The sequence below is a fragment of the Acanthopagrus latus genome, chromosome 17 (assembly GCF_904848185.1).
Source record: "Acanthopagrus latus isolate v.2019 chromosome 17, fAcaLat1.1, whole genome shotgun sequence".
Classification (NCBI taxonomy): Eukaryota; Metazoa; Chordata; class Actinopteri; order Spariformes; family Sparidae; genus Acanthopagrus; species Acanthopagrus latus.
Window position 1 is genome coordinate 7,018,710 of NC_051055.1, and position 13,306 is coordinate 7,032,015.

The 13,306-nt window shown below is 40.8% G+C and overlaps 1 protein-coding gene across 7 annotated transcripts in view; it reads left to right on the forward strand.

The window, feature by feature from the left end:
- Positions 1-13,306, forward strand: part of LOC119005929 (neuroendocrine convertase 1-like) — a 178,079-nt gene that overhangs the window by 37,240 nt on the left and 127,533 nt on the right. For 6 of the 7 annotated variants that reach the window (XM_037074058.1, XM_037074060.1, XM_037074062.1 and 3 more), the window contains 2 exons: positions 1,588-1,691; positions 6,458-6,563. In XM_037074058.1, the coding sequence (XP_036929953.1) occupies positions 1,588-1,691; positions 6,458-6,563 (210 nt within the window). Of the gene's footprint in view, positions 1-8; positions 571-1,587; positions 1,692-6,457; positions 6,564-13,306 lie in introns of those variants that run through there. The other variant, XM_037074064.1, reaches the window with a different exon arrangement.

Consider the following 13,306-nt stretch of genomic DNA (forward strand, 5'->3'; position numbering starts at 1 on the left):
TCTGGTTTAGAGCCTGGCTAACTTGAATGAGGATAATATTGATATTTACATAATGCATGTGTATATCTTTAAGTCCACTCACATGTAATAGTGTGCTTTATGTGTGTATCTGTGTGGTTGTCAGTGGTGGGTGTGTTTGTTCAAGAATGTACTGGCTCACGTCCCGCTGCGGTGCTCTCTCTCTCTCTTTCTCTCTCTCTCTATCCTCACAGTGTCGCTCAGCCTCTGCACTGATAGATGATAAAAAAGAGAGTTAGAGAGAAGAAGATGAAAAATCAAGGATATGGTGGAAGAGCAGTACACTTGTTTGATTATTCACATAGAGAGAGACAGAGAGAGTGCACTTCTTAGTTTTGACTTATTGAACTTTTGAAATCTGATGTTTCGTACTAGTATTTTTAGACTGAAGCTGCCAATCTCCAATATTGTGTGCCAGTATTAAATATCTCAAGTACGACCACCATCAGGCCAAACACAGTTTCTTGGCAGTGTGGAAAAGCCTCATTATGAGACTCTATTAAAGTACAGGATACAATTAGTAAGAGCAGTTTTAGTAATATTACTGCAATGGTACGCAAAATTCAAGTTTTCCTACATTTTTTATAGAACAGGAAAGAAAAATGCAGAAATGTACAACACTGAATGGTGGTTAATTTATCATAATGCTTACCGGAAAGTCAACATACTCAAACACTAGCATATGGTCAATTTGAACCAACCATCACCATGTCACTTATTATCTTTCATATAAATTAACGTGTCATTAACATTGTATCTTGAACGTATTGAACATGTTAATTGGTGAGCTTTAGCTGTGGTAGGGCCAGCTATTTCACTGCGTTTGTCTCCAGTCAGTTATTGTGCGGACATTAGACTTGTACAGTATAGGTATAGGTCTTCTATGTTGGACACATGCTGACGTGCGTCAGTAATTACTTTGTTCAAGGGGAGTGTAGAAGCACAGAAAGTTGTATTCTGAACCAAATCATTTGGGATCAATACACACACCATTACATTCCTAACTGATAATAATGTTTGAAATATATCCATTCGTGCAGGTATTCATGTGTTTAGTAGGTTCAGAAAAGGGGCTTTCCAATAACAACTGGTGTGATATTAATTCATTCTGCATTACATACCGTATATTATGAAACAAACTGATTCATATCTGTCATACTTGTGTGTGTGTGTGTGTGTGCGTGTGTGACAGAGAGAAAGAGAGAGGGCGAGAGGAAGAGAGATAGAGGGGGTGAAATGTGAAGAAAGAGAGTGGCAGTGAGTGTAACATGTAGTGTATGGAGAGAAAGGTGCAGGCCTTGATGAGCTGATAGCACATCGACAGACAGCGAGCCAAGCTGTGCGGCAGTAATGAGATGCTAATGATATGCTAATGATATGGTAATCTTCCAGCAGTATTCCACCTCACTGGAGAGAAGGGGGGCGGGGGGGGATCTGGGAGGCCTTTCCCCATTGGTTGGAGACCAGAGACTTCCTGAAGTCAGAGTTCAAAACAAGAAAACACACACACATACACACACACACACACACACACACATATACACACATGATGCGTCTGTGTGCTTGCAGGTTCCCAGAGGAGAGAGTTTGCAACTGACAGGCAGTCGGAGGAGAATAAGAGTGACCAGTCCCTCACCTTCAATGACCCGCTCTGGCCCATGCAGTGGGAACTGGTGGGTGTAATTGTGTATGTGTGTGTTTGTGTGTGTTCATTGGTTTTATCTGGAAGCCTCCTCTCTCTCTCCTCTCTGCTCTTGTCCTCACAGTGAAGGATGTTCCTTTGACAGGCATAAGTCAGGCAGGCTTTCATGTGTGACTGGAGAGAGAGACAGAGGATGGAGGGAGGTAGGCAGATGATAGAGAAGAAGAGAGGGGGAGAGAGAGTGGAGGTGAAAGCGGTTGTCCATGTTGAACTGAGACAGATGTCGGGGATTGATGAGGCTCGGAGCAACACCGACACACAAACTTTGCTGCAACAAGACAAGCTCATCCCTGCTGCAGAATTTTGTTCTCATGGTTTGACCGATATGTGTTTGTGAAGTAGGATACTACTACGGAAACAGTATGTTGAGATATTAAAATGTCATATTTGTCACTGCATAGTACTCATACAAACCGTCAACTTCAGGCGAGACTATTCTGTCAGCTGTATTTGTAGCCTTTTTCCAATAATAAGAACTGAAGTAATTCATTTTGATAGAAACCACCACTCTGACTTTCATTCTTTCATCTCATTATTTCAGATCTGCCAATATTACCTTAGGTTTCTTGGAACCATCTTGAATAAAATGCAAATACTCTCTTTGTGGAAGGAAAGTATTTATACCCTGAAATTGTTCTAATGAAATTACCAAAACAAAATTCACAGATGCACAGTAATCTTTATGCACCAATATCAAAACAATACATTTCTTAATACCTTTTAATTTTCCTAATTCCCCTTTTCATGTAGCACAAGAATTAGAGTTAGACTAAACTACCCCTGGGTGGCATTGGCCAATTTATGTTTATCAATGCAAATATGTACTGTCTTAAATCAGGCAGCTATGGATTGTCATGGATATAGATTGGCATGTACAGTAGCCAATACTGCAATTCTGCAAACCAATGCAGCTAGTGCAGTGAATAAAGTTACACATGTTTTTACAGTAAGAATTTTATATGGTAATTCATGAGGCCCCGCCTCCTCTATGGCAGCATGCTTCATTTTATACTGCGCATCCATGGCAGCATCATAGAATCATGTGAACAGTTAATTTTTATTTTTTTTTAGATTTGTTTGTATATGATTTGTTACATAATTTGACCACTGTGTCTGGTTCACAGGAAAGCCTTAGGGGTTATACTCAACAGTATAATTTTATCCTGATATTATTGTACATCTCTGGTATGAAAGTAAAGGATCCCAACACAAGCACACAGGCACTAACATCTCAGGGCGGCAGGGCTCAGCCAATCCAGACTGAGGATGCTCATGACTGACATGCTAGGTTGTAATCTGACAGAGCCAGGAGCAGGAGAGGCGGGGTCAGAGATTCACCACGGCAACCAGCAAAAGATTGATTGACACCTCAGCTCTTGGGGCAAGATGGAGGGGTGAGAGCCAGGATGGGGATGAAGGGTGGTGGAGACAGAGATGGGGGAAGGAAGGAGAGGGATGGGGGAATATTAAGAAGAAGGGAAAGAAAAAGTCTGACACAGCTTTTCTATTTCAGTGTGATTTATTGCAAAAAGTCACTGTTTTCAACTATGCAACTTTATTGACAAGATAGCTTATGACACAAAGCTTAATGCATTTGCCTATTTGAAAAGGCACCACACAGATTAAACAATGTAGCTAAACCTATGTCAGTATGCACATGAAGTGCGATTACATGAACTGAACTATAGAACATAATCATCATTAACTCAATAGTCAAGAAAAATATAAAGCTTTTGTGAAGTTGCGAAAACATTTCTCTCTCTCTCTCTCTCTCTCTCTCTCTCTCTCTCTCTCTCTCTCTCTCTCTCTCTCTCTCTCTCTCCCTCTGCCCCCACCCTTCTCTCGTTCTGTTGTGTTTAATCAGCCTCTGGTGGATGTGGATATTGATCGAGGGTCAGTAATCTGCTCAGGGTTGGTAGCCTGCCAGGACCAGACGTGTGTTATTGTGTGTGTGTGTGTGCGTGTGTGTGTTTGCTAGCCTGCCGTGTATGTTTGCTAAAAGCTGGTGTGTACATCATGGGTGAGCAGTATACACACGCACAAGGCAAGTGGACTCCATTGTATCGTTGCTTAGGCTGAGTCCAGCTGCTCCAAAAGGAGCTTGTTCAAAGCTGCTAAAATCCATACAGCATGGACGTGCTCGCTGTGGATGGTTTTTGTGTGTGTGTGTGTGTGTGTGTGTGCTATAGCTGTTGGGCAGCTAAGATAAAGGCAGAGAAGACAGAGAGATTGTTTTGTTGTCCCTTTGTTTGCATGTGTGTCTTTTACATTGAGAAAGCATGTGTGTGTGTGTATGTGTTTGGTGCTTTCTTGTTGCATAAACTTTTGCACAACTATACATGTATTTATGTGTTTTTTAGCATGCGTGTGTGTGTGTGTGCGCAAAGATATGTATACCAGACAGGCATGATTGGTTGCATTCCACTGATTCAGAGAATAATTCTGATTCTGTGCAGGATTGTGTGTGTGTGTGTGTGTGTGTGTGTGTGTGTGTGTGTGTGTGTGTGTGTTTGTGTCTGTGTTTGCATGTTTGTTTGAATACGTGTGTGAGGTGAGTCACCATTCAAGATGCCTGTCTGTGGGCTTATACCCAAGTTCATATGGTGTGTATCTGTGTTCTTTTTTTTTTTTTTTGCACATACGTGTGCCTGTATGTGTGTGTGTGCACACACACTCCCCTGGGCCTGTCCTCGTGCTCCAGTGGACGTTGGCATGCTAGCTCCATTCATCCACTTTATTCTCCCACACTACAAAGCAGCACTGCTCCCTAGATACAACCTGCTCAAACACAAGTGCAAACACACAAACTCATGCGCAGGCACGTGCGCGCGCACACACACACACACACACACATACACAAACACATTCCTCCTGAACTTTACCAACTGGGGAGTATTATTCTACACTGGCCAAAAGTGGACCTCATTTAGGAAAAACTAAAATTAAGTCATTTTTTCAATTTTGTAACACTGAATGTTTACCTGTCCCAGAAAGGACTTTCATATCTTGCATTGAAACTGTATGTGTGCATTAACAGGTATGTAGACTTTCTTGATGTCTTTTAAAAGTTGATCATTTAAGTGAAATATTTTGAGCATTTAGACATCTCACTGTGTCACAAATGTTTTGACAATAATTGAAGCCATTTTGAATTAAATGTTCATCTACAAATCATTAGTAACTTGACTTTATGCAGTATTATCAAACACCTACCAAGTAACGCAGCATTACTGTGTTGCATATATCTGGTTTTTAAGCCTATAACGAATATGTTTTTGAATGATGCACTAAATATGTATCACCTATGTATCAATCACAGTTTTACGTTTTTCTTATGTATTAGTCATTACTGCATTGGTAGAGTATTTTACTTGGGTTTGTGTGACAAATCCAACTTAAGCATGACTGCAATGATGTCATCACAGGCCAAGTCCATGACATCTGTGGCTTTTGTAAACCTAAAACAAATTTCGTTTTTAAACATTTTTACTGTAATGCTGATGATCTGCATCAAGCATAATGGAGTTTGGTGAAAGACAGACTTATGGTGGTCAGTAACAAATCATGTTAAATGAGAGTTTCTTTAGTATGCTAAACAATCTGAAAGGTTGCTAGCTTTTCACACTGTGGAGGAGTGGAAACATGACTTTATGTTGGTGAGTCTTTAAAATAAGAGCATTCGAATGCAGGGGCAGTGTTAATCATTCACAAAATAAATTAGAGATGATTTTATAATGACTAAAGCATGACCAACAATGGACCTCCAAAATGTCCCCTGTTGACCCCTCACCCGTCCGCTGTTCATTACAAATCCAAGGTCCACTGTTGGATAGGTGTACACACACACACACACTCTCTCTCTCTCTCTCTCTCTCTCTCTCTCTTGTTCTCTCTCTCTCTCTCCCTCCATCATGATAACAACAACAGAGTTGAAGCCTCTTCAAACACTCACTTTGAATATCAAATTGGTGGTTCATGTGTGTGTGTGTGTGTGTGTGTGTGTGTGTGTGTGTGGGCAGAGGAGTTTTGGGCAGCTGCTGACATTTTGGTTAAGACAGTTTGTCCGCTACGTTTTTGGCTGTATTTATGTGTGTGTGCAGCTATCTTGTTGTTTTTGTGTTGGTTTGTGTGTGTGTGTGTGTGTGTGTGTGTGCATATGAACCATTTCAAGTTTTATTGAGCGGTCGATTATATTTGTGTGTGCTATTATATTTGTCTGAGGATGTTAGTGTTCTCAAGTGAATGTGTGTAGTTTGTGGGACCACTAGGGCTCACTCTGGGAGTTTCCATGTATGAGTTGTTTCTGTGCATGTGTGCAGATTTGTGTGTGACTGTGTGTGTTTGTCTATGTGTGGGTGGTTATGTGGTTTGAGGTGCAAGGATGAAAGCTCTGTCTGTGTGACTTGCTCATGAACTCTGTGGGCTCCTTATGGGATCTCTGAACACACATACGGTGTCTAAATGCACTCAGACACTGATATATTAGTTAGCCAATACTATTGACTGGCCTATTGCAAATATGTTGATATTGGCCAATGTGTTGTTAATATGCACCAAAATGAAAATGTTTTTTTTTCAGATCATAATGTGGAAAAAGATGCCTGTGGTTATGATTACTAAATTCCCTGTGAATTTAATATTTAAGTGCACTGCTGTCATCCTTTTCATGTAGTGAAGATGATGTTCTGTGTGTGTGTGTGTGTGTGTGCGTGTGCGGGTCCATTTGTGTGTGTTTAGTTTTCACAGGGCAAGTACAACTCCGGTGGCTTTGACCTGAACGTGATGCCGGTTTGGAGCAACAACATCACTGGTAATGGAGTGGTGGTCACTATCATTGATGATGGTGAGTCTAACTTTTACACATACACACATACACACACACACACACACACACACACACACACACACACACACACACACACACACACACACACACACACACACAATTACTTTCAGACTGATTGGATTCTTAAAATAGGAACAAAGGTTAGGTTTAAGACAGTAGATTGATGATCCAAAATAAAAACATTGTGGCATATTTTGCAGTAAGTTTGCAGCAGGGCTCATGCTTTGGCTCTGGGTGTATACTAGCTGATTGTTTCATTTTTACTAGACCATTTTCTCCTTAGTAAAATAAGACCAGAACTAGATTTCTCAAATATTTGGAAGACAAATGTATTTTAATCAGAAAATTATAAAGTGCAGTTTGCAACCTCTAAGCAGATTTTAGATTGTTGAGGACTTGCCAAGTTTGATGTGATGCATCTGAACTCTGGCCCTCAGTGGAGTGAGGTTGAATGATTTATGTCAGCCTCCCCTCCCTCCACCACCTCATCTGCCACCACCACCACCACCACCACCACCATCATCTTCGTCTCAGTCACGCCACAATGAGAATTCATTTCTCTCTGATTGCTGGGATATCTGGCAACAAGGGAAATGAGAGAGCGGCATCTTATGGGCTCATTCATCAAGAACTAATTGAAGCCTCACTAGTCTCAAGTGCTGATAGAGCTGGAGTAGTGTTGGAGTGTGCTGTTTTGTATGGTTGTGTGTTAAAAAGTGTTCATGTGACACTCTTTTCGCATCCAAGTGCCTCTGACTCTGCAGTATGTGTGTGAAAGTGGACTCGGAGAAAAAGTGTCATCATTCGGGAGAAATTCCATATATGCGTACATTTTGGTGTGTGTGTTTTGTCATTCTTCCATCCATGTGTGTTTAGCTGCTTGCTTGTGTGTTGAATCTTAGTTCACTGTCTGTTTTTGATGAAAGATGCTGCTATCGTGGTGGACGGCTTTGGACAGAAGGCCTTCTCTTTGCTCTGGATCCCTTTGCATACAGACAGCTACTCAGTGTGTGTGTGTGTGTGTGTGGATGTGTGTGTGGGGGGGTGTTGGTGGCAAGGGTTGGAGGGTGGCTACAGAATGAGCAAGTAAGCGAGAGAGAAAGAGAAAGAAATTAAACAGTGGAAGGATATAGAGGGAAATGTCAGGAGAAAGCACAAGCAAAAAAGGATTCAGAGAAAGGGTGAGAGAGAGAGAGTGTGTGTGTGTGTGTGTGTGTGTGTGTCTATGAGATGGAGAGTATTAGACTTGCACCACTGAATCTCCTCTCCTCTGAGGCTATTGTACTCTGCTCCACCTCTCTGTATTGATTCCACCGGGCAAGAGCTCCCTCACTCTTCCTCTCTCCGTCTCTTTCTTTCTCTTTCTCTCATTTTCTTTTCCTCTTCCTTTTTCCTGTTCCCTCTTTGTTAACGAGGAGGTGACCTCTTCCTCTGGCCACCCCCCCTCCCCTCCCCCGCCTCCCTTTCCTCTCGGACAGTCTGCCTCTCACAGCTGAAGGATCATGTACACGTTCACCTTTAGCCACCTTTCAGTCGATGCCCATTGATTTTAATATCACAATGAAATAAATTATTTTTCTTTGAGTGAAAGCGCCCCTTCCTCCACCCTCTCTCCCTCTGCCTCCATCCTTCAATCCAATCCCTCTGTTTTAGAGGTAATGTAATTGGCATCTGAGGCCGATCCTCTTGCAGCATTGAATCACATTCACTGTGCCACCTTCAATTTGTATTCCTGTGTTTGGGTTTGCTTCTGACTTCTCTTCCTCTTTCAGACTGTTTTTTTCAGTTACCATTAGATTTATTTTATTACCACTCTTAATGTACATCAGCATAACCCTTAAAAAATACAGCTCAGTATAAAGAAAATGTGTGAAAACCTTGCTTATTTCTTCACAATCAATCAGATGTATCCATTTGTGCTTGTGTCTGAGGATATGGGAACATTTACAAGCACTTCTGACCATGTGTACCAACAAACCCCCAATGGTACACAAGTGTAAACTCAAATTAACCAATTCAATACTATAGACACACAAACCTGACCTGTCAGCTATTTAAGTAACTGACAGAATGTCAGCCGTCATTAGACGTTCATTTTTGTTTTTATTTTGAAAACACTGCAGGTTTTATTCAGAGTGAAACCATGCCTCCATTTCATCTCGTTCAAGTAGTGCTTCACTGAGCACCTGTGGCTCCTCACAGGAAGAGGATCTGTTAATGACATTCAGCCTGCATGCATTCATTATGATCGATTTAACAAAGCTGGGAATAATCTGTTATGATAAAAAAGTTTTTAAAAAGTGTGAGCGCAATTAAAAAGCAAATTTGTGATCTATGAATTGCACCGAAATGATACTGTCTCCACTCTGTATTTTGTGTGCTGCAGTTCTTTATTTGACATTTCATGATTATTCAATCATCATTTTAACCTTACAGAACCTTTATTTATTTGACATTATATCATATATTAGTGACTCTGACTAATTGCGCACACTACTCACCCATTCTACCCACGTTAACTGTAGAATGAGTCAACTGGCAGAAAGTTGACCTGCAATAAACACTGATTTTGATAAACAGAAAAATGCCTATGCCTTGGCTAAGTACTGGATCCAGTAACCCACTTGGTTTTTAAGCATTTCACCGTTAGTGCACAGTACATACAGTACATTCATGCAAATATATGTATACATTTACTTCTACTTGTACTTTTGGAAGTTGCGCACATTTTTTGCTTGGCAAAAAAAAAAGAAATCTGTTTAATTTAAAATGAAACTCCTACACTATTTAGTTGTTTAAAAGCTGTTATTATGAAACAAACCAAATCAGGAAATGCAGGGTTTCACCCAGTTTTCATCCGGTTTTCATCACTTGACACAACTCCTGAAACAGCTGAAAACAAACACTGTGAAACAGTCAAATACAGCAGATATCAAAGAGTGTGAACAGGAAACGTTCATGAAGGAGGTAACATTTCAAAGTTTTATGCATGTTATTTAAATCACATTCGCTAATTTCTTTCCTCACTCTTTATCTCCCGGAAGTTATAGCGACAGGCGACCAAATTAGATTACCTTGAATAAAATTACTGGCACATTGGGCTCATAGATATTGTGATGGGCTTATTCCTCATTGTTTTCTAATAGTTTGTATTCCAAATGATTAACAAAGAAAATGAACAGCAACATACTGGGAAGCTTTCCTGCGTGCCTGCTCTAAGGATGCTAGAGTATCTTCGCATCATTGTCTGTGGCGAGTTTTATCTCTAGTTTTCTTGGCTGCTACTTTTGTGTACAAGTAGCTAAACTTTGACCTTTCTGGGACTGAGTGATGTGGTTGACCATGTATGGCATTTTTGGGGTGTTCCTGGTTGGAACTGAGTATTATCATTATCGTTTATGCATAAAATGTGTGGTTATGCATACCAGCCTTCTTAATTTTCAGTTCCTGTGCAAACACTTACAACTTGTATTATGCTTTGTTAAATCTTTAGAACCCTTTCATTGCAGGAATAAAAGACAGCTTTCGCATATACGTGTACATCAAAACAGACATTTAGGCTCAGTGATTAGGCTCTCGTCCTCTGATAATGACCAGTGAGTGGGTCAGAGATATAGATTGATCATTGAAAAAGCATGCACCCTCCTCCCAACTTGTCCCATGACAGTCCATAGTGTCCCTGTCACCCCGCTATCAACACCGGCCTCTGTCCCTCTTGGCTGGCCGTCCCAAAAGCACTCCAATATCGATCGGTGCTTACGCCATTGTCATTACATGTCATTGATGCGCAGAGAGACACAGAACACAAATTAGACTGGGTAGGTGAGGCAGAAGGATGACTGGAGGGAGGAGGAATAGAGGGGGGAATATATACAAAGAAGACAAAGATAATTCACTGAGCTCAGTCAGTAGAGATTCCTATAAGGCAGGACTGTTTTACTCCACACTGATTTCCAGAGAGCGAGGACATGGTCTTTAAATGCTGTCTTCCTCTGTTCTTTGCTGAGTGTTACTTCTACTTACTGTTGAATATTTACAGGTAGATATCAATTTGAGCCGATCCTGTATGTATACATATTGTACATTTCCATGTCTCTCGCCTTAGAAATTACAGTAAGTTGAAGATGTAGTAATTTAGTAGTTGTACCTTGAAAAGCAGTGCACAGTGGGAATAATGTGTGGCCAGTATAGATGCAGAGCTATATTTATGTTGTCATACTGCATGTATGTATCTGTCTGTTGATGTAGGAGGTGTGATAAAACATTTTATGGCTGATTCTGCAGGCTTACGTAGCTGCTGTAAGAGGTAGAGCTGTATTTTTGATTATCTACAGCCTCTGCTGATTGACTTAATGAGCTGTGTCCATACTGCGTGAAATGAATTTACACTACTGTCTGCTCATGCTGCGCGTCACAGTTATGCTGAGTGTGTCATCATCCCATGGAAGCCTTGCAATTCTAAAAAGTCCATTAAAACAGGGAAATTTGTATTTTTAGAAACGTACCGTACATCTTTGGTTGTTTTTTCGTGGAGGTGTCACGATACAGTCCATGATCTGTACCTCTGATGCTAGAATCTGAGCTCTTTACTCGACATCAACCATAATTACAGTAATCAAAATATTAGTAATCTATAACACTTATTCACCATATTCAGCAGGTATTTCTAAACGGCCAGTGTTTTGTGACTTACTGATTTCATGTAACCCCACAAATATGCAACTGCAGTTTAAAAAAAACAATCTAAGCTCAAGGTAAAGAGAACAGCTTTCACTATGAATTGATTTAAGGGAATATTATGTAACATTTCCACATTCAAATGCCTGAAAACAACTACACCAACTAACACCTTTGTTATAAACTTTAGTTGAGTTGTGTGCTCACATTATTGAATTAAGTTAGCGACTGTGATTAAAATAACATGCATAAAACTTTAAAACATCACCTTGTCCATGAACACTTCTGCCTGAGTCATGTCAAATGGATTTTTGTTATTAGTGGTGGTTGTTTAACAGTGAAAACAACTATTCCACTATGTCTTTTGTTTTCATTGTTTTGAGACAGTCACCAGTTTCAGTTAATACTGAAACAACTGGCATGTTAATGGCCTGCGATTTGTATGTGTTAACCTCGCCATATGTGAGTGCAGAGTTAGCTCATATTTTAGTGACTTCTATCATATTACTTAGTACCTGAGCACACACCATATTTTTCCTTGTGTAGCGTAAACCAAGCAGGCCATAATTTCCCTAATCATTGTGCATTTGGAAAAAAGTGTTACACACTAACCACTGAACACACAGCCGGCTGCTGTTGAGATGCTCCTTTGCACAAAATAATAAGAGTGTGATTATCATGATTATCTTTTTCCACCAAGCAACAGAGTCCTTGACAAGTAGCTAAACAAAGTGGTCGCCAAGCAACACCAAATTACTTGTGTGAGTGTAATTTTTCAGATATTAAAATTAATAACAATATTTTACAAGTTCCTTTGTTTACATTTGGCAAAAAGACTTTCTCAATTAATGGTATGTTTTTCATCTTCATGGATGGCTATCAGATTCTTGTTTGAGAAAGCTAAGTTGGTAACTTTACTAAGACAACACTCATCTTTACAATGTGTCTGTATTTTGCATATAAGTGTCTATAAATACTTGTGTTTGTATGCTCATGGTGTACATGCATCCACGCATTAAGTAAGGCCCCTGGCTGAAGTCTAAAGAGTGTCAGAAGTCTGTGTGTGCGTGTGTGCGACGGACTGTTTGGTAGAAATGACACTGGCCGGCTATGTAAAAGTGTGTCTGACAGGGGCAGCGATGGAGTCAGCGCTTTTTTTCCTCCCTCCTCGCCCCCCGCTGTTCAATCCATCCAGCTGCTGTCACCACAGGGGAGCAGACAATCTATCAAGGCATCGGGATGCATTCTCCTCACCTGCGCCGCGCCTTTAATGAACAGCCAACATGATCCCGGCTGACAAGCAGGAAATGGATGTAATAAAGATTGTTTCTGCATGCTCTTTGCATCCCTGATAAATCACCTCGCTGTGCAACAGATACGGGAGCCACATGGAAATTTGATTTCACACGGCAAGGGGGAGGAAGAAGAGAGCAGTGGGGGAAAAAGAGAGCTGCTAGTGGCAGGGTCACTCTATTTTATTCCCCTTTTTTCTCCAGCGGAGCGGTGGAGCAAGGTGTGTGGGGGTTTACTGGAGGGACTGTTGTTTTCTCCCTTTTTTTTTTTTCCTGGGGTTCTTACTTGTCCCACCAATGCTCTGTTAAGCCTGGAACATGCCTCTGTGCCTGTAAGTCTATAAACAATAAAAGACGACACATGCAGACGTTTACATAGGTGTCTGTCATCATACTTGGACATGACATTAATGTGTGCACTAGGGGGCAGGGCTGCATATACCAGAACCAGACTACATTGGAAATAAAGAAGAAAACCAAGAATTGGGACCTGTTTTCATTGCGAGACAATAACACTGCTAAATAAAATAAATAATAAAAAAAATAAACAACACAAAACTTCTCAGTGTCTCTGGCTATCCTTCCCCTCTGAACCAACCAGAGTTTAATGTGCAGGACCACAAATACAAACAATGTGTCGGGTTTGTAAGTGTGTGCAAGGGTCCTCTGGGAGCCTCTGCAAGCTACAATTACCCACAAACCACCTCTGTGTTTACGAGTATGTTTCTAGAAGTTTGTCCCCGTACTCTACACATAAACCCCTCCAATGCT